This window comes from Lipotes vexillifer, unplaced genomic scaffold (genome assembly GCF_000442215.2).
Source record: "Lipotes vexillifer unplaced genomic scaffold, Lipotes_vexillifer_v1.1 scaffold518, whole genome shotgun sequence".
Classification (NCBI taxonomy): Eukaryota; Metazoa; Chordata; class Mammalia; order Artiodactyla; family Lipotidae; genus Lipotes; species Lipotes vexillifer.
The window spans coordinates 1738538-1762351 of NW_006780945.1; the positions used below are offsets into that span (position 1 = coordinate 1738538).

General features: G+C 61.0%; 2 protein-coding genes across 2 annotated transcripts in view; one reads left to right on the top strand and one right to left on the bottom strand.

Moving 5' to 3' along the window:
- Positions 1-4924, top strand: part of GRIN2C (glutamate ionotropic receptor NMDA type subunit 2C) — a 13570-nt gene extending 8646 nt beyond the window's left edge. The window contains exons 7-12 of the mRNA XM_007454375.1: positions 338-463; positions 782-1011; positions 1398-1558; positions 2059-2246; positions 3202-3434; positions 3902-4924. Of these exons, the coding sequence (XP_007454437.1) occupies positions 338-463; positions 782-1011; positions 1398-1558; positions 2059-2246; positions 3202-3434; positions 3902-4924 (1961 nt within the window). The remainder of the gene's footprint in view (positions 1-337; positions 464-781; positions 1012-1397; positions 1559-2058; positions 2247-3201; positions 3435-3901) is intronic.
- Positions 4925-10781: 5857 nt separating this feature from the next.
- Positions 10782-23814, bottom strand: part of SLC38A12 (solute carrier family 38 member 12) — a 57661-nt gene continuing 44628 nt past the window's right edge. Inside the window, exon 9 of the mRNA XM_007454376.1 lies at positions 10782-11733. Coding sequence (XP_007454438.1) covers positions 10973-11733 — 761 coding nt within the window. The 3' untranslated portion in view covers positions 10782-10972. The remainder of the gene's footprint in view (positions 11734-23814) is intronic.

A 23814-nucleotide genomic window follows, 5' to 3' on the forward strand; every position in this document is an offset into this window, starting at 1 on the left:
CTGTGGCCCTCTTTTGTGAAAGCACGTGGGGGGAAGAGGGAGAATGAGAGCCAGGGGTGATGTGGAATCAAAGGGAGGTTTCCTAGGGTGGGTGATGGGTGATGGCACCCTGGCCCAGGGCAGATGGAAGGGAGAGACCAAGAAGGCTGGGGAGCCTGACCTCCCTGGGGGATGGCGTCTCTCCTGGGGCTCCACTGCTCTGAGAGTCAGAGACCCCTGAGCTCAGTCCACGGGGCTGACATGACCACATGGCCCCACCTGTCTGCACCCAGAAGGCCTGAGCTGTTGCGGGGAAACACAGCGCCGCCTCCTCTGAACCTCCCGCCTCTGTCCCCAGAGCCCTACAGCCCTGCCGTGTGGGTAATGATGTTTGTCATGTGCCTCACCGTGGTGGCTGTCACCGTCTTCATGTTCGAATACTTCAGCCCCGTCAGCTACAACCAGAACCTCACCAGCGGCAAGAGTCAGCTCCCACCTGGGCCTGGGAGCAGGGGCAGGGCTGGCACTTCCAGGAGGGGTGGGTTCAGGGCCAGAGGGGCCTTTCAGAGAATGCCCCGTGGGGGAGGTCCCTGGCCTTCAGACAATGTGCAGGGGGCCAATCAGATACATGAGAGAGAGAGAAGCAAGGTGAGTTGACGTGCCCTGGGGTGGGGACGGCCAGGGATGGGGTCTCCACCCAGGACAGAGCAGAGACGGGAGCCATGGAGTTGGGTGGGCTGAACCTGACCCGCTCTGTGCCGGGCAAGAGGAGCGCCAGTGTCCCCCCTTTTTTCACCCCCAGAGTCTGGGGGCCCGTCCTTCACCATCGGCAAGTCTGTGTGGCTGCTCTGGGCACTGGTCTTCAACAACTCGGTGCCCATCGAGAACCCCCGGGGCACCACCAGCAAGGTCATGGTCCTGGTCTGGGCTTTCTTCGCCGTCATCTTCCTCGCCAGCTACACTGCCAACCTGGCCGCCTTCATGATTCAGGAGCAGTACATCGACACTGTGTCTGGCCTCAGTGACAAGAAGGTTCTGGAGCCCCAGAGGGTGCTGTTGGAGGGTGGGGGCGATGCCGCAGCCAGGGGCAGGCCTTGGGTGGGACACGGGACAGTTGGAATCAGCGGAATTTGAACTGGAGGCGGGAGCAGGCAGAAGCGGGGGAGCCTGGGGAGGAGGGGGCTGGGGACGGGGACAGGGAGAGACGGCTCAGGTCCACTGACTAAGTGGCCTTGAGTAAGTCTCTCCCTGTCCCGGCCTCAGTTTCCCCATTTGTAAAACACAGGCGTGGGCTGGACAGTCTCTAAGACCATGCTGTGCTCGCTATTCAAGTCCAGGCTGGGGGGATGGGGTCGGGGCCAGGGTCAGCTGGAGGGTCGGAGGAGGGGTTGTGAATGGTGGCTGCCCTCTGCGCGCAGTTCCAGCGGCCTCAGGATCAGTACCCGCCCTTCCGCTTCGGCACCGTGCCCAACGGCAGCACGGAGCGGAACATCCGCAGCAACTACCGTGACATGCACACCCACATGGTCAAGTTCAACCAGCGCTCAGTGGAGGACGCGCTTAGCAGCCTCAAGATGGGGTGGGTCCGCAGTCCTGCACCCACCCTCTGCCTGTCTCTACCCACGTGTCTCCCCGAGAGACCCAAGGTGGGACGGTGAGACTGGGTTGCCACGTAGGACCCCCGGGGAGGGGGTGAGGAGGTCTTGGGGCAGAGTGAAGCTTGAGGACGCCCACCAGAGCCCAGAGACGCAGCTGTGGTATTGACCAAGGTTCAGCTGTGCCCTCAGGTGTTGGTTGTCACCTTCTTAGGATCTTTAGGGGCCTGGAGGGCAGAGAGGGTGTGTCCTCTGGGAGCAGAGTGTCCCCTGGCCTCTCTGAGGAGGAGGGTAGGTGGGGTTCCGAAGCTGTGGGAGGGGGCTTCTCTGCACCAGGACCCCAGAGAACTAGAGAAGGCTCTGCCCATCCATCCCTCCTGGGTGGTGGTCAATGGGCCCACGTGGCCCAGACTCCTGTCAGGCCCCAGGTTTGGTGCCCTGAACCCCACTTGATCCCTGGCCTGAGGGCTCAGCCTGTCCCCAGGAAGCTGGATGCCTTCATCTATGATGCTGCTGTCCTCAACTACATGGCGGGCAAGGACGAGGGCTGCAAGCTGGTCACCATTGGCTCTGGCAAGGTCTTTGCTACCACTGGCTATGGCATCGCCATGCAGAAGGACTCCCACTGGAAGCGGGCCATAGACCTGGCGCTCCTGCAGTTCCTGGGGGACGGTGGGTGCAGCCGCTGATGGGGGCTGGGGTGGGTCCCAGGTGGGCCACAGAGCCCGTGGTCGGGACAGCTGCCCGATGGCTGGTCAACATCTCCACCACTGTCCTCTGAGTGCCCAGGGCCCGCAGGCACGGAGAGAGGTCTCTGGGGGTGAGAGATGGGTGCAGTGGCTGGGTGGGGGGTATTAGGAGCAGCTTGATGGAGATGTGGGGAGGGATTGGTTTGCCGGGAGGGAGCAGGAAATAGCTGGGGAGCCCTTGCAGGATGGGAAGACAGGAAGGAGCTCAGGCCACACAGTGGAGGTTGGGGGCATCTGAACTCCTTTACTTTTCCCCAAGACCCCTCCCCTCCATTGCCATCTTGAGATGACCTGGGGTAGTGCCAACAGCCTGCCTAATCCCAGAGCCAGAACCCAGGTTTGCCTTGGTACCCCGGGGGCTCACATGTGTGAGCGGTCCGGCTGGGCTGCCCCAACACCCAGAGAGAGCTTTGAATTTAGAGTCCCAACCCTATTAGATAAATAACTGTCTGGTTTTCCATCAGTGCCATAGAATAATGCGAGTGATAACAATGAAGGTGCTTGCAGCCTCCTTGGGGGCCTAGGCCTTTTGTCTCTGTGTGCCCAGCTCCATGCCTGGCATGTAGGTGATCAATAAGTGTTTGATGAATAAATGAATGATAAAATTTATGCAGTCGACAAGCCTTTGCTGGGCATGTGGAGTGTGGGCTTGTGGGAGGTGGGCATGTCAGAGGCCGGCATCCCCCCCCCCAGCTCCCACTCTGCTCTCCTTCCTTCCTGCTCATTGACACCCCCTCCCCCCATCCTCCCCTGCCGGGCTGGATCCCTGTGTGGTCCTACAGGGGGGTGGTACCCTGGACCCAGATCCCTCCTCACTCCAGGCTTGGGTGAGCACTGGAAGTGTCCTTCCTGAGCCAGGTGTGCCTCGCCCCCACCAGGGGAGACCCAGAAGCTGGAGACGGTGTGGCTCTCGGGGATCTGCCAGAACGAGAAGAACGAGGTGATGAGCAGCAAGCTGGACATCGACAACATGGCCGGCGTCTTCTATATGCTGCTTGTGGCCATGGGGCTGGCACTGCTGGTCTTCGCCTGGGAGCATTTGGTCTACCGGAAGCTGCGCCACTCGGTGCCCAACGCGTCCCGGCTGGACTTCCTGCTGGCCTTCAGCAGGGTGGGTGCCCACACTCCACCCTAGACAGGCCCCAGCTTCAGGGGCGGCAGCCCAGCTAAGTCAGAGCTGGCCATGGCCCCATTTACAGATGTAAAAACTGAGGTCTGGAGAGGTGGCATGGCCTGCCAGCATCACACAGCAGGTGAGAAGCAGAGCCCTTTTCCAGCAGGCAGGGCAGGACTTTGGAGCCAGGCTGACCGGGGTTCGAGTCCTCACTGCCATTTACAAGCTGTGTGACTTTAGGAGAAGGAGTTACCCTCTTGGTGCCTCGGAGAGCTCCACTGTAAGCTCTCCCAGCAGCACACAGTAGGAACTTAACAAACGTTAGTTACGTCCTGGGACACCTGGGCTGATGCTTCCCACCTGGGCGTGGGGCGTGGGGCGTGGGGCGTGGGGCGTGGGGCGTGGGGCGGTCCCGGAAGGGTGGGCGCCGCTCACGCCGTGTCGGTCTCCTGCCTCCCGCCCAGGGCATCTACAGCTGCTTTAGCGGGGTGCAGAGCCTGGCCAGCCCCGTGCGGCCGACCAGCCCGGACCTCACCGCCGGCTCGGCCCAGGTCAGCGTGCTCAAGATGCTGCAGGCGGCGCGCGACATCGTGACCACGGCGGGCGTGAGCAGCTCCCTGGACCGCGCCACGCGCACCATCGAGAGCTGGGGCGGCGGCCGCCGTGCGCCCCCGCCGCCCGCCTGCCCCAGTCCGCGGCCGCCCACCCCCGGCCCGCCCCCCGAGCCGAGCCCCACGGGCTGCGGGCCGCCGGGCGGGGGCCACACCGCGCTGGGGCGTAGGGCCCCGCAGCCCCCGGGCCGTCCCCCGACGTCCGGGTCCTCCCTACCCGACGTCTCCCAGGTGTCTGGCCGGCCGGCCTGGGAGGCGCGGTGGCCGTCGCTGGCCGGGCGCGGCGGGCGGCACCTCTCGGCCTCCGAGCGGCGCGCGCTCCCGGAGCGCCCTCAGTCGCCCGAACCCGAGGACCTGCCGCTGCTCGGGCCGGAGCAGCTGGCCCGGCGGGAGGCTCTCCTGCGCGCGGCCTGGGCCCGAGGTTCGCGCCCGCGCCACGCTTCCCTGCCCAGCTCGGTGACCGAGGCCTTCGCCCGGCCCAGCTCGGAGCCCTCCCGGTGTGCCCGCCCGGCCTGCGGGCGCTGGACGCAGGCGCAGTCGATGCGGCTGCCGTCCTACCGGGAGGCCTGCCAGGAGGGGCTGTGGGCAGGGCCTCCCCTCTGGCCGCACGGACATCACGCCTGCCTCCACGCCCATGCCCACCCGCCGCTTTGCTGGGGGGCTGTCTGCCCTCACCTCCCACCCTGTGTCAGCCACGGCTCCTGGCTTCCTGGGGCTTGGGGGCCTCCGGGGCACAGGGGCAGGACTCTGGGGCTGAGCACAGACTACAGAGACACTGGGGGGCTGGAAGAGGTCAGTAGGGTGGCCTGTGGGATGCACGGCTTCCCCCGACCTTGCACCTGGAGGCGGATCTCCAGCTTGGAATCAGAAGTCTGAGGTGTCAGCTATTCTGGTTCCTGCTCAGCTGGATTCTCCGCCTGGCAATGCCAGCGTTGGGGGTAGGGGGGCTCGGGCTTTTCTGGCTTCTGCCATGAAATCCTGGCCATGGGAACCCAGTGACAGATGATGTCTTCCATGGTCAGCTCAGCAACCTCAGCAGCCTCAGGTCCTGGTGTGAGCTGGGCTTTTGCTATCTTCTTATCCAAATCCCTTCCCACCTGGCCTGGAGTCACAGGGAGCAGTGGGGTCTCCCTGCCCAGCTGTGAGCCAGTCCCTGGTCATGGCTTCTGGGGGCTTGGTGTGGGAGCATGGAGGCTGGAGCTCGGTGTTGGGGCAGGGTGGTCCTGCTCCTGGCTCCAGCTGGCTGGAGTTTCTTCTCCTCAGAGTGCTGGGACATTAAACAAACCTTTTACAACCCACTGGTCCTGGCTGCCTCATTCTGCATCCCTGGAGGGGGGACACCAGAGCTGGTAGTCAACAGGAGCTTCATGGGAGTATCCCAGATGGGGTGTCTGCCTAGAGCAGGTGGGCAGCTCCCTTTGTGGAGTATCCGGGAGGCAAGGCTGAGAGAGGGCTCCAGGCAGCAAAAGCCACTTGGTATTCAGTGCCAGCTCCCGCCCGCCCTGGTGCCAAATGAGACAAATGTGCTCAGCACGGGGGCTCTGGTGGTGATGGATGGAGCTCATCCTTCAATCTCCTTGAAAAGAAGGGCTCATGCTAGGGGCTCTGGGGGGTTCTGCCCTGTCAGGGGCCCCCATGGGAGCCTGACAATGTTATGGTGGAAACGGCGGAGGGAGGTCTGTTGTGGGGAACCTGCTGGGCTCTCCTGGGCCCTGGCCGGCTGTGTTCGCCCCGCGGTGGCTGTGCAGGGCTCGGACTGCCTGCTGGCTCTGGAAGCCTGGCATGGGTGGCTTCCGGGGTCAGGCACGGCTCAGCCTTGGGAGGGAAAGACCTCCAGGTCAGAGAATCTGTCCCACATCTCAGTTCTCTGTCCTCCCTCTGGGGCTCTCAGCCCCACCTCCTTCCTCTGTCACATGTCACTGGCTGTGAGCCATCTAAAAAGATGGCTCTTGCTTACCATTTTCAATGCTTTCACTTCTGTGATTACATCTAGCCCCACAATGACTAAAGCAAGCCAGCCCTCCTTCCATCCATTCCGCAAACACGGTGAGCATAATCCGTGCCGTTAGAGCCTTTTCTGACTGTGAGCCTGTGAAGTCCAAGGCCTTGTTGTCCCCGGCAATTTGGGTGAAGCAGGGCAGAAACTTAACTCCATGTAGTAGGGAGGGGGCTGGGGAGGGCAGTGCTGGATGCCAGTACCACGTGCGGCCATGGCCCAGTGCCCTTACCCACATGGCTCCTTGCTGGCTCCCAGGAGGCTGGGTCCCCTCTCCGGTCTCCAAATATTCCACTGCTGGAGCTGGAGCCATGAAAACTGGAAGTTTTTTTGTTTGGTTTTAGGGGTGAGAGCCGCTGAAATGGTACAGTGGTGGAAATTGCCAGTACCCCTCCGTTCCTGGCTGGAGGGCCTGACAACCACAAGAATGTGTGCCCCCCGCAGCCCATTATAGTCAATTTCACATTCTCTGCCCCATGGATTTTCGCGGATTCAGGTCCAGGATGGGGGGGGGGCGCTCAAAAACAGGTTGTGAGTGTGAGTCTAAGGGGGTGCTAGAGGCCAGTGCCGTGGAAGGGAGCTTGACCTTGGTTGCAGCCACTGGAGGTGAGAGGGTTAACCGCTGGCCACCAGCCCCTGGACCTGAGCTCCCTGGGTCAGGGTCTGAGTGCAGCGCTGGGTGGAAGGCTGCAGCAGGTGACGCCTGGAGGAGTTGCGAGGTCCAGGCTGCTCTCTGCTCACTCTCGAAGATCATTAATAACCAAGAACTGGAAAGATAATTAAGAGCCACATGTGGAGCTGAGCCTGCTGCTGACTGGCTCTGAGGAGTGGCCAATTCTGCTCCTGGGGCCAGGCTCCTGGCCTCCTTGCTCCTTCTCTAAGAATGTATTCTGAGGAGAAGCGAGTCCCATGGGGAGTGGGGGCAGGAAGGATGCCTCCTGCCCCTCTGCGGGAGGACCAAGGAAGGGTCCTGCATTATCAAGGGGAGGAGCCTGGCAGGGGAGGAGGGAGCCGGCTGTGTGGGAGAGTGAAGCCACAGATGTTCAGTCATCACACACAAGGGTGTGACGGTGCAGCACAGCCAGCTGAACCCAGACACCAGACACCCAAATGCTGTATTTTTGTTTGTTTGTTTTTTTTGGTGGGACACAGGGAGAGGCCTTTGGTCTCATCTCAGCAGTAGAAATTCCTACTATCTTTCCCCGTTCCCTCCTGCTGCTGCCATCACTGTGTTTCTTCCTCTGTCTTTACTGAGTTCATGGTCCACACCACCTCTTTCCTGGGGCCCGTGTGTGGGGAGGGGGCACGATGCCCTCACTTACGATACTTGAGCTTCCGTCTTGGCTCCAAAACTCCCCAGCCTGGCCTGAGTCTGGCTCTGTGACGGGGGAAGGCTGTCCTTCAGTTTCCTGGGGGTGTTGGGGAACCAGAGACCACCCCCTCCCCAAAGCCCTAAAGAATTCAAGTCCATTTCTCACTTCTGAATTGTGGCAGGCAGTTGCTAAGAAGAAGCCACTTGACTCATCAGGAGGCTATGAAACCGGTTAGGTGCCTGAGGACCCAAACCAGGGGTCTTCAACGAGTCTAGAGGTATGTGGTACACGTGCACTATGGCTGGCAAGGGACAAGGGAGCTGGGCATCAGTACCTAAGAGCTTTATTGAACACTTCTGTGTCAGGTACTCAGGACTTTAGCCCGATACAGGTCAGTGATGCAGGTACTATCCTCCCCATGTTACAAAGGACAGGAGGAGAGAGCACGGGGTTTGCTGCCTGCAAGTGGCACGTCCGACTTCTCGGTCTACGCTCTTAACCCGCGAGTTATGCCACCAAGGTCCACGTGGAAAGTGCCCAGCACTGTGCCCGCATACACCAGGCACTAGTAGATGTCACTTTCCCCTTTCTCCAATCGACACCATGAGCCCCAGGCCCCGGGGAGAAGGGATCGTGAAGCTCCCTCCTGCAGCTCTGGATCCTGGTTGCGTAAGAGCCAGGTGTCAGCCCTGATCAGGGATCCGGTCCCTAGACAGGCATGGCCTCAGCCTTCGCTGGCTCAGTGTCACACACACACACACCAGGCTCTTCCCCTGGGCTGGTTCCCCGTGAGGTAGGGGCAGCCCCTGCCCTCCCCCCACTCTGACTTTATTTAGCCTCTGCCCATTGCTGAGGCCGCTCCTGGCCCCCATCTGGCAGGAACAGGTGTGTGTCTGAGGGCCTGGCGAGGTGCCCGCTGCCCACCTCCCACCACTCGGCAGTGCCTCCCGGCCTGTCACCCGCCATCTGTCCCATCCATAAGCCCGCAGTCATCTCTCTGGCCTCAGGTGAGGGAACAGCCAGGAGCCGCTGGTGCGATGGCACGAGGCTCCAGTGCCTCGGCAGGGAACGAGACAGAGAGGGCTGCCTCCCACCTTGACCTGGCCTGCCCTCGGGGCCAGTCTGGGGCAGTGCGGGTGAATGGCGTCGGGCGGAGCCTGCTGAGTTTATGTTCCTCCTCCACAGCGAAACTTGTACCTGGGCCAGGTCGGGCTGGCATCCTTCTGGCTTCCCCACCACAGACCACAGGGCCCATCGGTAGAACGGTAACCATGACCCAACTGGCCCACCTCCGCAAGCTGATGTAAAAACTCACAGGCGAATGTGCTGCACGCGCAAGGTGAACAAGCCTCACCTGGGAACGTCCAGCTGTCAGGGTCCCCGCGCCCCCTCCCCCAGGCCATCAGCAGTAGAGAGGAAGCTGACCCCATCTGACCTCTAGCGACAGACAGCAGGCAAACACCAAGGAGCAAAGGAACCCAGTGACGTGGTCACCTCCGGCCAATTCCTTCCAGGACTGCGGTTGCCCAGCTCGGAGGTGGAGGGCAGTGCAGCCATCCGGCTCCACTGCCGTGTGGCTCCAGACTGCCACATAAATCAAACTGGCTTTACCATGCTAGTAAATTTGTGTCCAAAATTTGGAACTTGAGGCGGCGGGATGATTTAATTTGCTTTGTCCTTAAGCAAGAGGGAATGTAATTGGAGAAGGGTAAGTACAGATGTTTTAATTTTCAGCAAACAGCCCGGCAGCTTCCGGCAGGGGGGGGGGCGGTGTCTGTGCCCCGGCCCCGCCCACCCCACAAGGCCTCCTGGGAAGCAGCCACGACGGCAAACGGGGAAGAGGCGTCCTTCTTTCACGAGGATGGAAAATAACAATACGCCGGATGAGCTGTGAGAACTGAAGATGTGCGGCAAAAGAGAGACAGCAGATCGCGGCCGGTTATGACACGGGACTCTCACAGGCCGGGGCTGCCAGGGGGCCATAGGGGAGGGCAGGGGCTGCCTGCGGACTCCCCGTGTTCTTGCAAATCCCACGTCCCCCTGCCCTGAGACCACCGTGGGCCCCAGGAGACCTGGCGTCCTCGCTCTGTCCAGAGTTCAATGACGGTGAGATGCAGGGGCTGCAAGGGGTTCCCTGGAGAGCGGAGCAAGGCACTGAAATCAGCGGAGGGAGGGGGAAGGGCCGAGACCCCACCCCAGAGGCTGCTCCTGGCCCAGCTGCTGTGGGCTCCAGGACAAGTGGGCTTAGGCTCAGGGCCGGGGCCACACGAGGGAGAGTCAGGAGGAGCCCCCAGGCCCTGACGCAGGAGAAGGCACATTGAAAATGCAGAGCTCTTTAGGGTCCCCTGTGTCTCCGAGGAAGGCTGGCCCAGCAGGTGCATGCATGATTGTTGGGGGGAGGGGAGCACGTGGAGCTGGTGACGTGCCCGGGAACCTGGCTCTCCTTCCATGGGAATGGTGGCCGGGGCCCCGTCTCACCCCACAGCGCCCAAGGGACATGGAGAGCGTGAACGCTGAGCACGCACAGCTCGGCTCCAAAGGGAGCCACCGTTAGTGTTGGAGAGGGGGCAGGGCCGGGGCACTCCCACAGCTGCGCTTTATGTATACTGAAGTGTAGATGGTTAGGGTTTTGCTAGAGTCTGTGTATGGGTTCTAAGGGTTTTTTCTGTAAAGTAAGAGCTTCTGCTCCATGTGCTGGGGGGTGGGGGGGCAGGCCCGACCTCTCTCACAGGGTGGGAACCACGGGCTCCATGCCCGGGGCGCTCCCAGGCCACTGCGGTGACAGCTAGGGGTAGCTCCCCTCTGGTGGCCCTTGTACGCTGCTCCCCGCCTCCCGCCGCAGGAAGCCCGAGGCTCCCTTTCAGGGGTCGAGAGCTCTGGGCTTTAAACCCCGTGCGTGGGCTGCTGTGCCCGTGCGGAAAGGCTGCTCCGGAGTCATCATGGGCTCTGAAGCCCAGGACAGGAGCTGGCGCCCACAGCAGGGCCCTCCCAGCTCTGGTCTGGGGACCCTGGTGCCAAGTAGCACTTACGGTCCTTGTCGTCAGCTGGCCAGGCACTCCCCTAGGAGAGGCACTCGGTACCTCCAGGCCCGGTGGGAAGGTGAGCCCTGCCAGGCCCAGTGGAGAGGAGGCGTAGGGCCTGGGGTTGCCCTAATGGAGATTTCCCAGACAAGGATGCGGGAGGGACTGGGAGAGCGGGGTAAGGGGTGGGGGGGACACGCGTCTGGCATAAATAGTGGCAGTACCAGCACTGCGTCTCCACCCTCCCAGGGGAAGAGCCCGCCCTGGTGGTGGAGTGTGTGAAAGCAGAGGTCTCGACCCCAGTAACCAGTCCTAGAATCTAGGAGCAGCCGTGTGCCCGGTTGTGGGACTCGGCTGGCTGGGGGCAGCCCCAGCAGGAGGACCTGGAGGAGGGTGACCCCAGCGAGTGAGGCGAGGTGCAGACTGTGCGGAATCCTGGGTGGGGGGAGCCCCCCAGCTGGAGGCGTGGAGGGTACCCTCCAAGAGCCCGGGCCTTGCCTGCCCCACGGAGACCTGGGAGGCAACTAGCTCTTGGCTCTGCCAGCGGGGACGGCGGGTGGGCCGCACCCCTCTCGTCACCAGACTTGTCCTGCCATCAGAGCTTAGTCTCGCTGAGGACGATGTTGGCGGTGACAAAGAAGAAGCAGGAGAAAGCCCAGAGCAGGACAAAGCCCACCCAGGAGGTGTGGCGGAAAGGGGACCCGTGCTTGTTGACGGTCCCGTAGCCGAAGGCCAGCTGGGTGTCCTTGCGGCAGAGGTACACCAGGAAGGCGGGGATGACGTACTGGATGCCCGTGCCCGCGTAGGCCCCCGTGATGCCCACCAGGGACTCCAGGTCGTGTGTGCAGAAGGCCACCAGCACAGGGGGCAGCAGGGTGATGGTGGGGAACACCACGTGGTCCACCACCCAGGGGTATGTGCCCCCCTCTCGGTGGAAAAGCGTCTTCCAGTTGTTGCGCAGGGTCACGGCGATGATGGGGAAGTTGGTGCTGATGGTGAAGACGGGGAAGAGGCCCAGGAGGAAGCGCACGGCGGCCAGGCCCACGACGTCGCAGCGCGCAAAGTTGAGGGTGTACATGTCCAGGAGGCTGTCACCGCGGAAGCAGAAGATGGCGGTGAAGGAGAGGAGGCCGTAGAAAGCCAGGATCAGCACGTAGTCCAGGAAGACCAGGCGCGTGAGGTGGCGCTTGGAGGAGATGGGGGCGATGAGGGACGGCAGGGAGTGCTGGCTCATGAAGGAGTAGATGCACACGCCGAACAGGTTCCGGACGCCGGAGAAGTCGGCCAGCGGCGGGCGCCCCTCCCCACGCCCATGCCCGATGCGCACCAGGGCCAGCACGATCATGATGGCGAAAGCTGGAAAACAGGAGGGGAGTGAGCCAGGGAAGGAGGGGCAGCCCTGCCTGGGACAGTCTCTGGTCTGGGGGCGCCTGCCGAGGGACCTGAGCCCCATGAGAAAGAACCTGTGGGTTTTGCTAGAGTCTGTGGAGGGGTTCTAAGGGTTAAATTCCTGTGGCCGTGAGGGTCACACTCTGGGGCAGGTCAGCAGTGGCCGCTGCTGCCGGGGACATGCCATGCACGCCCCATGCCAGCAGGTGAGGGAAGGTGTCTGGGGGTGAGGGCCGGGCATGACGGGGGCTGCACGGGGAGATCGGCAGCGGAGCCCCGCGCTGTCTTCTCAGAGGAGTGCAGGCTCCTGGCCAGGCGCTTCCCGGCTCCCTGACCGGCCCCAGGGGCCTGGGGGTTGGGGGGCTTCCTGCCAGCTTCCTGACTCTCCTTTGGTTTAAAGAATGTGTGTCTGAGGAGCAGGGGCGGAGGCACGGAGCACTTGGGAGGAGGTGTCCTCCTGGGCCAGGGCATCTGCCAGGGACAGCTAAGGGCCGGCAGTGAAGACTGTGGGCAGCCCTGAGCGGAGGCAGGCACCCAGGGGCCAACACCGGGAAGGAAGGTACCTGGGCTCACTCGAGGGAAGAAATGGCACCGAAGCTCAAGGATGGTGGGAGCTGAGTCCAAGGCTGGAGGCCAAGGGCATGTGGCTCTGTTCTCCTGGGCCTGGTGGCACAGGTAGGAGGCACAGAAGGACAGGGAGTAACTCTGACCTGGCTTTGCTGCAGGAGCGGTAGGGGACCCACGATCTATCTGTTCAGAGCAAACAGAGCTCCAGGCCGGCTGCACCTCTTACAGCGGCCCTCCTGTGGGTCTCATACCCAGAGCCGGGCTTCCCAGCCGGTGCTCCCAGCAGACAGACATACTTCCAGATCCAGCAGTCTCTCTCTGAGTCTCTGGCATCTCGCATCTGTTATCCAGATCTCCCAGAACCGCCACCCTTAGCCACTCGGCACACCCAGGGACCACCGGTGTCCCTGTCTCCAGTGCTGGAGTCCATAAACCGCTGCTGTCTCTGTTCAGACCAGACCTGACAGCCCCTCCAGCCCGGACCCCCATCGCTCAGGTAAAGCCCACGATGACACCTGACATTTCTCGGGGAGTGATGCAGGCGAGCGTGAAGGAACAGTGGCTGAAGAGACTGCCTGCCAGCTGCGCAGCTCCTGCCTGCTAGCCCATGGGAAGCTCAGGGCTCCTTCCGAGTGGGAGGCTGGGGGGTCTCCCCACTGTCCCCTCGGGCCACGTCATACCCTCCCCGCTCCCTGGAAGGAAGAGGCCTTTCTTCCAGGATTCACGGGAAGCCAGACCAATGTTTTCCCACAATGACACTTGGAAGTGGGCTCAATGGAAATGTCATGTTACTTTTCATGAGAGCTGCTGACACCGCTGGGGACAGGATCGGAGGAGGGGAGCCAGGGAACAGGCCTGTGAAAATTGCCAATAAAGACGATGATTTGTTTCTGATGCTCTCATCCGACTCCGGCCCTGCCGCTCCTGATTCCGAGGGCCCCACGACTGAGGGGCACCACAAATCCCGCCAGCTGTGGTCAGTCAAGGGGCAAGCGGTGACCCAGTCCCTCCCTTGAGGTCTCAGTCCAGGAGCTGCCTCTGGCTGAACCCTCTCGGGGCTGGGACAGGACACCCCGTGAGGGCCTCCCTGTTTCCTCGGGGACACTCAGGACCCCGGCAGTCTGGCTCGTCACATTTCTCAGGGTGGGTGCAGGAGGGGTGTGCGGCCAGAGATCTGTGTGGCAGAACCGCACCCAGGAAGTGCACTGGGGCAGGATGTGAGGGCAGCACGCAGGGGAGAGGGTGGACGGGGTGGGGGCGGAGTCCCCCGTGTGCCAGGCAGTCTGTCCTGGGCCGGAAAGGGTTACGAAGCAGAGCTGAGCGGGTGGGCCGCCTGCTGATTAGCTGTTCCCGAGGCTGCAGCTGACACCTCTGCCAGCAGAGGTGGGCCACCAGGGTTGGGGCAAAGGGCGCAGCTGCTGTAAGACAAGAGCTCAGTCCTGTCGTGCCACTAGCGGAGTGTCCCCCGGTGACCCGGCACTACTCCTGGCCCAGGCCGAGGCCAGCGCGGACCGGCAAAGAGGCAAGTGGGGAAATCCTGTCTGTTGCTCGGCCGCGGGGCCCTGGGTCTGGTGGGCGTGGACGAGGCAGGGAGAAGTTGGCTGTTGGGATGTGAGCTCATCACTGCTCCCTGCAGCTGGGATGCTGGCTGAACTGCTGCTTCTCTGCTCATCTCCTCAGCCCTACATCTCCAAGAGGCTGTAAGAAACGCAGGCAGAAACTGGCTTGCTGACTTCAAGGCGAGCTGTCTGGACAGCCCTGAGCGGCGGCTCTGATCTTGAGGGGTCCTGGCACCAGGGCCGCCTGGCCCTGTCCCCTGGACCACAGTCCTCTGCTCCCGGCCCTTCCCTCCCCTCACTGCCGGGGCAGTAGTGTTCAACAGCTATCTCCTAGATTGATCGTCCCGTCCCTGGGAGATAGCTGCTCCAAAAACTCATTAGGTCTGATAATAAATCAAGATGAAATGAGGATGACAGGTTGTGAGTGACAAATGCGGCCAGGACGTTCGGCGGAGAGCAGGGCTCTCAGTGCACACGGGATGCCCAGGGCTCGGGCGCGGCCACTGGCAGCTCGCGCCACCTGGTCGCAGCCGTGTGGGAGGCGGGAGTGGCCGCTTGGGAGAGGGGGACAGGGCGCGAGCGGTCCTGACGTCTGGGTGAGCAGGCCTCACAGTTCCCTGAGGGCAGGGTGGGCTGAGCGCCTCTCTGAGCCTCACGGGGCGTGCTCAGGGAGCCCACGTGACGGACAGGGTAGCAGTCCGCATCCACCTGCATCCACCTGCATCCACCCGCATCCTGCACAGGAGTCATGCTCCAAGGGGTGAGGAGGTGCAGCGAGCTACCGGGGAGGATGCTGTGGGGGGAGAGGGGAGGGCCTGACACATGTCACACGAGGAGTGGCTGACGGCCTCGGAAGATGCAGCTGCCAGGTGACGTGGGGGATCAGGAGACTTCTTTTTTAATACCTACGGTAAGAGCCCATGTAAGAACAACTGCGCTTGTTTTGTGTGGCTCAAGGGGCTCACCAGGACCATTCATTCATTCATTCGTTCATTCAGCAAAGAGGTACTGAGAGCCCACCGTGCTGATACTATTCTGGGCATCTGGGGATGCGCTCTGAGCCAGCAGTTATGGTCCTGCAGGCAGTAAAACCCAGTCCAGGGGGCCCACCGGGTGGAACTTACAGGACACAAATTACTACCAAGGAAAGAACTGCCTAACAGCCACATGAGCTGCGGAGGGGCAGGGGGCCAGATGGGGAGATCCCTGTCTCGGGACGTCCAAGCCCAGGGAAGAAGACCTGGGGGTCACAGGGGAACCGGGCGCCAGAGCCGACTTGGAAGAACCTGCCGGCTGTCCCCCCTCGCGGCGCAGGAGGGAAGGAGCAGCCCCATGAGGGTGGTGACAGGGGGGTCGGGGCCCCGGGCCTTCACCGCTTCCGCCCAGCATATTGATCCACCTGGAGCTGCTCTCCGCTCTCCCCACATGCGCTGCCTCGGGAGGGAGGGAGCGAGACAGGAGGGGAGGCAAGTCCTAATCTCGGTACAAATCCTGAGCCCTGAGGGCGCAGCTTAGAGGAGACATCTTTCCGCCTCCTTTTCTGAGGAGGTCAGGTTAAAAGTAAAATTTACACCAGGAATGGCCCTCCAGCACAGGCACGTCCGGGGTGACAGTATCAGGATGGTGGCAGGTCAGTGGGGTAATGTCAGCACTAGCTTTCTGTCCTGGGGGCGTCAGCAGCCTCAAGTATGGAGGTCAAGGTCATATTTTATGTCAAGATGCATTCTCACGACATTTAACGAGTCATGCATGAGTTCCCTTGAGCGGTCAGAGGACGAGCACCGCTGTCCACGGAGGCCCCCCGCTCCTCCCCCCTTCTTTGTGAGCTAGAGTCAGAGGAGGAGCCCCAGCTGGGAGCTGTCTTGCCTCACGGCTGTCTGTCTATCTGACCTCAGAGCCTCTCTCCTCTGCAGAGAGTTGGGCCGCTGAGCCGACACCTTCTGAACTCCTGCCAAAGGGTAAAGGTGGTCCAGACTTATAAGGGGATGAGAGTGAAAAGACAGACGACCCCGAATCTGGACTGCTTCGGCCTCTCCTGGTTCCTCCCTTTGCTCTCCCCGACCCCCTCCACCCTGGGGCCTCGGCTGCATAAAGAGGTGAACTGGCCCAGACCTCACAGGAGTCAGGAGTTGACTCGTTCTTGGGGCCAAGTGGAGATGAGCAGGGGTCTGAGGTCTGGGTCCGGGCCTCTGGGAGCCCAACCAGTGGCCCCAGTATGCCTGTCTTGGGGCTGTGGGTTAAGGCAGAGATCAGAGCGGTCAGCAGCCAGTTCCAGCCTTTGTGCACTGGAACCCACCCCTGGCTGGGTTGCGCTGGTGCCGGAGAGGGGAGAGTTCCTTCCGGGCCTCTGCCTTGGCCTCTGGGCCGTGGTGGGGCTCTCCCAGGCACTTGGAGTGGCGGTGAGGCTGTGCAGAGCTCCGCCTTCCTTACAGAATTCTGGGGTCGGTGTGGGGCTGGCATGAGCCGGGCCACCTGCCTGAGCATCACGGGAGCTGGGGAGCTCGGGCCAAGACTCTCCCTGCCTGGAGGAGGGCAGGGCAGAGCTCTCCCAGGAGCCCCCTGCCCGGCGCCCCCCATTAGGCTGTCACGCTGACACTGTGATGATGGGACACGGGATCCCTCATGATGGTTTTACCATTCCGCTCCTTCTCCAAGACTGGCTTTGCAATTATGCATGGGCTACCTCTGGGCATGATGAGTGCCTCTGAGGGCCCTCCTAGCAGGTGGCAGTAAAACCCTCGAGCTCTGAAAGAGAAGCACGTGCAGCTGTGCTGTCCACCACGGCAGCCGTGAGCCACATGAAGCTCGAGTGCCTGAATGCGGCCGGCCCAAAATGAGCCCCGTGAAGTCTAAAACACACGTTGGATTTCAAAGACTCAGTGTGAAAAAGGAATGTGAACTAGCTCATACACCATTTTCTCATACTGGTTCCATGTTGAAAAGGTATTTTTGATATCTTAGGTTGGATAAGCACATTATTAAAATTAATTAAATGTTCAGATGCGACTACCACAAAATTGAAAATTCCCCAGTTAACTCGCATTATATTTTGATGGGGCAACGTGGGTTTACCGTGACCGTGTGCTCCGTGGCGGTGTGTGAGGGAAGCACCTGACCTGTTGGGAATCGGAAAGATCTCTGCTCCCTGCCCCCAACCTCGGCCCAGGTCTCCTCACTGTAACCCTCGGTCACCTGCCCTGATTTGCACTGAGACACTTGAAACCTAGGCCCGAGGTGTGATACTGGGCCAGTCTTTAAAAAGCTAAAGGAAAAATAGGCTATCAGTTCCCCGGGGGCTGTGCCCACCAGGGCGACCTGCCCTGCAGAGGGAAGGCACTGCTGGGTGGGGCTGGGGAAGTGGCCTGTGGTCCTGGGTCATCGAGTCAGAGGGACATTCTGGTGGGAGTTCGAGCTGGAACAGAGCTTCTCTGGAACACAGGAGGGCTCTGCCCAGTGGCCCGTGCCCGGCCTTGACCCCTGCTGTGTCCTCTGCAGGCACTGGAAGGAACACAGTTGTCACGGAGGAGGGGGACACACATCCACCAAGGCCAGATCCCTCATCCTTAATCCCTGAGGGCCCCGGAGCACACATATATGTGAAGCTGTGATTAACAGCCAAGGGCGAAGCTGACGGACTCCTCCCAGTGGAGCCCCGGGGCCTCCCCACAAGCCAGCCCTGCAGCAAGCCTCGCCCGGGTGGGCCTGCCTCCTGGGGAGCCGCCTAAGCCCCTGAGCTCTGGACCGGCCCTGATGCTGGCCCCAGACACCTTGCTGTTTTCGGAGCCCTGTAGGTGGCTCTGCTCTGACACGTGCGAGGTGGAGGCCACCTGTCAAGGCGGCTGTCAGGAGGATGGCGCTCTCTTCTCCAAGAAGGGGATCAACAAGCCAAGGGCTGATGCTAATGAGTGGCCGTGGGTGCCAATCCCGGCTTGGGCACTGGCGCCCCAGGCTGGGAGCTGGATCCGGGGGAGGATCCGGCACCAGCTTCCTTCTTACCACCGCACTGCCCTCGGAGGTGCTGGGGCACATGCATGTGTCTCTCCTTAGGCTGGGTCATCAGAGCTGGGCCAGGACCGCCCGAGATTCAGGAGAGCTGGGAGGAGCTGATAGGGTAACGTCAGCCTGAGCTGAGAACCACTGAAGACCAAGCAGTTGCTCGGCCCTGAAAGTGGGCACAGGCGGCTGTGTAACCGTTCCTTACAGAACAGGACCGACTGTGAACAGAGAGCCACTGGGCAGGCTCACGAGACCCACAGGCCAGGGGTGTGAGTGGCAGCTCACCTCGCGAAGCTCTAACCCCTTGGAAAGAGCAGGAGAGAGGGAGAGAGGTGGCCGCTGCCCTTCCTCTAAACAAGCTTAAGTTCTCAAGTTACTCTGGGCTCAACTCCTGATTCTGCCACCGAACTGTGTGATCCCGGGGCAGTCACTTAACTTCTCAGTGCCCCTGTTCCGTCACCTTTAAAAAGGGGGATGCTCGTGGGTGCTGGGAGGATGGAATAAGCTGGTACAATAAAGAACAGGGGCAGGGCCTGGCCCACAGCCGTCGCTCAGAAACGTGTCAGTCCCTTTTACGGTCGCAAAAACCTGACTTCCCACCCGCAAAGCCCAGGCAAGCAGGAAAACTTGTCAATACCGAGTTCTCCCCTAATTCCCCTTTTGCTCCAAGGTGGGTACTGGGGTCATCCTCGTGACCCCAGCCGGGTGGAGCCGCAGCCATGACCCTTCCCTGCTGAGCGTCTCTGGCCCAGGGGTCAGCTAGTCTTTGGGGCTCTGGGGGTCAGGAGGACCCCGGGCAGGCTGCTCATATCTGCTCTGTGAATCAGAGACACCTCCTCTCCCTCCACTGAAGGCCACACAAGGCTAAGCCGTCCCCTCCACCTGTCATCTGGGGGGAGTCGGCACGTGCCCTCTGTAGGGGGCTGGGCGAGATCGGAAGGGAATTCTGTTCGAGTCCTTTGGTGCTCAAGTTCATCCATCCTTCTGTCATCACCCTCCCACCTGAGCACAGGCTGTGGTCGGGGTGGGGCCTCCTTTCATGCTCCGAGAAGACAGGACACACTCCATCTCTGGCTGGGAGGGGTTCCCTCTGGGGAGAAGGGAAGCTCCCGGTGCAGATGCACTCGGCTCCAGAAGCATCTTGGCCCTGGGTCGCATTTCATGTCAGGTCGATGAGACATTCTGTGATTGCTGCCCTTGCAAAGTCACCTGGGTTTCCACTGAAGGGAGGGAATTTAAAGCCAATCAGACTACCTTCCCATGCAGGGTCAGCCCCCGTGGTTTCTGGAGGATTCTAGCTCTGTAGTTGTCATCGTCGTCATCATCATCATCATGGGGGCCGAAGAGAAGGATGTTTACATTATCAACTTACGGGACTGAGATTCTACTCCAGAAGGACTCAGGGCAAAGCCCCCCTGCCTCCAAGTGTGTCAGGAGGTGCAGGTCGTTGATAAAGGGCAGGTATTTGAGTCTCTGAAGCAGTCAAGTCTTAAGTACGAAATCAAGAGTTCTGGCCTTTTCATCCTTCAACTTTCCACACTCTCAAGGCATGGCAAGTGGTGCCTGGGACGGCAGGCTCTCAATTCTTCATTCTCAAGCTGTCAGAGCCAGCTCCATTTGTAATCGCTGGGAAAGTGCAGCCGAGGGGCCTCTGGCTGCTGGTGGACTAATCTCCTTCCCAGAGACTGGAAATATAAAACTTGCACACCGTCACCTTTCCTGAAGGCCGCTCAGTCCTTTCTTAACCCTTTCTTCTTGCCACTGTCCCCCTCTTCTGATTTGTATGTCGAAGGCCTAATCCTCAATGTGACTGTATTTGGGGACAGGGCCTCTAAAGAGGTATTACAGGTTAGATGAAGTCGTAAGGGCGGAGCCTAATCTGATGGGATACGTGCGCTTTTAAGAAGAGAGAGATACCAGAGGACGTGCTCTCTCTCTGCACACACAGAGGAAAAGCCATGTGAGGACATGGTGAGAAGGTGGCCGTCTACAAGCCAGGGAGGGAGGCCTCACCAGAAACCAACCCTGACAGCACCTTGATCTTGGGCTTCTAGCCCCCAGCGCTGAAAAATTAAATTTCTGCTGTTTAAGCCGCCCAGCCCATGGTATTGTTACAGTAGCCTGAGCTAAGACAGCTGTTAAGCAGTGGCTGGATGCAGAGAGAAAACAGGAAGGCGAGGAAGAGGAGAGGCAGTATTGTGACAAGGGCGTTGGGTTGCCCTGGTCTGAATGTAAACCCCGGAGCTCCAGGGTTGCCCTGGGCCACACAAGCTCTGTAGACGGATATGGCTGCCTGACCTGGCTGGCTGCCTGCCTGGGGTTCACCCTGGCTCGTGTGCAGACTGATCCTGAGCAGAGGCGAGCCTGTAACCATCAGTGTCCGTCAGACACCTCGCCCCGCGTGGGTCTCACCCTCCCTTCCCTTGCCAGAGTCCAGGCAGCTGGCCTGCTAACCTCCTGGTGGAACAGGAGTCCCTGCCTGGTGGCCAGGCCAGCACACATGTCAGCCACACGCAGAGTAGAGCTGCTGACAACAGAGGCCGCTCAGAGGGGAGGTGCGGCCGGGAGAGCCATGGCCTCTGCTTGGGGCCCAGCGGAGCTCTCAGGTCAGTCCTGCCGCTAATGAAAGGGGTCATTTGGAGACACGTGGCTGGCCCTTCAGCAGACTTTGATTAGGTGTCCGCTCGACCCTGAAAGCCTTCAGACAGAACCCTCCAGCCCCTCTTCTTTCAACTGACCTTTGAATCTGCAGAGAGGACTTTTAGAAAACCAAAAATAAAATAAGACTGAAATGAAACGTACATAAAAAGGTTTTCCTGGATTCCCTCCACTGGCTGTGCGACAAGGGAAAGCCGGACCCTTAATGGCCCAGGAGAGCCCTGGACAGTGGCCCAGAAAAAAGGGTAGGCAGTGCAGCAGCAGAGGCTCAGGACAACGGCTGGCTGGAAGGTCAGAGGGGGGCCCATGTGCTACCTTCCTTAGGGAGCGGGGGTCCTTCCTGGCCCCCCGAGGAGCACCAGTTGAGAGTGAGGGGACAGCAGTGAGTGACCCTGAAGGAATTCAAACGCTGAGCTGGAGTGCTGAGCCAACAGGATGTGGGGAACAGATGGCTCAGACGTAGAAGACCCCTGGCTGCTGGTGGTGACAGATCAGAGCAGTCCCACCAGGGGACACTCAGCTGAGATCAGTCATAGATCCGCGGGGGAGGAGGCCACGCGGCCGCAGATCATTCTGGGGACAGGCAAAACCAGAGCCCTTATGTTCCCAGGTGATGGTCTCCTCCTGGGGACCTTCTGCCACTCGGGCTACCACCACCGGGTCCCACCTCTCCCTGCTGGCTCGGTCTGGAAGACAAATCTGGGGCACCAGCCAGGGAAGGTGGGGCGAGCGGGGCCAAGAAAATTCACGAGGCAGGCTCAAGGTTATCCACCAACAGTCAGGGAGGACGGCGCCTGACCCACTTTGAAGGGAGCACAGAGATGGGAATAATGTGTGTGGTGCTCTGAATACACATCAGAGGGAAGGCAGCCCTGTGGGTTCCTGACAACCCAGACCGAAGAGGGCTGCCCTGAGCCAGAGCTGCCTTTATTAGAAAGAATCGTTTTTTTAACACCACCAAATGGGGAGCCCCGAGCCGAGCCAGCTGTTCGTGTCCCCAAGTGGGAGGCGTCTGCGGGGGCGGGGGGCTGGTAACGGGAGAGAAGTGGTGATGCTGCCGCAGCCCCTTCCAGCCTGAGAGCTCCCTGCTGGGCGGCCCAGGTAGAACAGTCCACAGTGGTCCATTTCGTGGTTTAGGGCTCCAGGCTCTGGTGCCACCTCTGCTGGGCCTGTGGACATGAAGGACAGCACTGCTGTCGGCGTCTCCTAAGTGTCCCTGGTTGACCTACGGCTGACAGTGAGAGCTGGGAGTCAGGAGGAAGCCCAGCCTCTCTGTGAGGTGGGCCTGCGTCTCATTTCTCTTGGGCTCAGGCTTCCTTGAAGACGATGGGGGTGGAGGCTGGTGGGGGCAGGGAGGCTCCCTGCCTGGTGTTCCCCAGGTACACACAGTGCTGGGGTGGGGCGGAGGGGAGGCCATACGGAGGCAGCCGGTGATGCTCCAAGGTCTCTCTGGGGACCATCCAGCGTTACAGCTCTTTCTGCGGGTGGCTTGGGCCACGTCTCTGATCTCCGGGCCAGCCCCAAGGGAGGCTCACTCTGAGGCCGCTCCCAGGACACAGTGGCCGGAGACGCCAATGGCAGGGACGCGCACGGGGCTGATGTCTGGATGCTGACCCGCTGCTGAGTGCTCTGCCAATAGTGCTTTTCACACAGTCCCAATTCATCTTCTGGCCTTCGCCACCGCCCGACAGGGAGCCTGGCCCGTCAGTGCACACCGGTGACGGATGCCGGCCGACCTGCGCACCCGGGCCGGAGCCGAGTGTTCAGGAGCCAGTGGACGGCACGGGGGTCAGGTCAGGGAGTCTGCTGAGGCCTGAACAAGTTTCACCTGCCGGGACGGCAACCGATCGCCCTCGTCCACACAAATTCAGGGGCATTTGCAAACCGGGTCTCCCAGACTCAGAAGCCTGGTCTCCCCAGAACTTATTTGAGCAGCAAAAGACACGAATCGATGCTGGCGCGTGTCAGACATGTTCTGACATTTTCCTGACAAGCGGCTATTTGCAAAGGCCATCCAACCTTTAGATCCCGTCCTGGCAACACCAGGGGCTTCTGGTGGAGGGCATGGTGAACACCCTGGAGGAACCAGCTTAAAGGCTTCCCCGTTTGTCTGGAGCTCTGGGGGCCCTGCTCGGGGTGGGGTCCCCGCAAGTCTGCCCCAGCCTCATTTCAACAGATGGCAGAACAAATTCCTAATTACGCACAAGAACGTTTCCGGCCGGCTCAGCATGTTTATTTATGATTTTCTGGTCCCTTTGGTGCTCATTCTTCCCTTTTGTCTTCTTAGAACCCAAGCCAACCTATTGCCACCCTGAGCTCCCCGCTCGGCTCTTTTGGACAGTCTGGGCCCTAATCTGGGCGGCGGGAAGAGGCAGGGTGCGTGGGAAGGAAGGAGGTTGGGGGGGCACGGCCGCACAGCTGCCGTTCAGAAGCAAAATGAAAAGGGAGCTCATTGCAAACTGACAACTTGGCGCAAACTTGAGGGGACTAACGGGGCCTTGGTGCTCATTGCCTTTGGAGGAGTTCTAGAAAAATCACCTGGGGTCAGCTGGGGCCAGAGGAGACACCCCACTGGGACGTCCCGTGGGCGGGGCGCGCTCCCTCCCGCAGCGGGGCTGCCTGGGGGGCTCCCCGGATTCCACAGTCTCCGCTCCCTGCCCCCCCCCTCCTGCTGCCGGCCCGCTGCCTGGGGTCAGGACCAGGGAAACTCCTTCCACCAGGTCTACAAAGGAAAACACCCAGGTATCTCCACTGCCCCAGGCTGGGAAGTGAACCCCGGGTTCAACTACATGTTAGAGAGCTGACTTCACTGGCCGGTTTGTCTTCCACTTGAGAGGGCTTTGTGTCAGAGACGGGTCCACTTCTCAAGCCCAGAGGCCTGAGTCCCTCCCGGAGACAAACGACTGGTCTGTGTCGTCACCCACAGCAGCGCCTCCGCAGAGAGGCTGCTGCCGCTTGATGATCTCAAGGATCAGAGGGAGAAAAGAGGCGAGTGACTTGCAGAGACAGCCATGTCATCACCGAAACAGGAGCGCGGATGACCTTCATGGGCTGGTCTCCACCTGGCACCCTCTCTCAAGGCCACGGCCGCCTGGCTCTGTCGCACTGCAAGGGCTGCCACCAAGGGCCCAGGAAGTTGCAGGTGGGAGACCAGAGGAGTCCCCCTGCAGTCCCCTTGCTGCCCTGTGGGAGGGGGGCTCTGGCCGGGGGGAGAGGCAGGACGGCGTCACCGGGGGCCAGGGTGGCCTGTGCCATGGGAAAGAGGAGC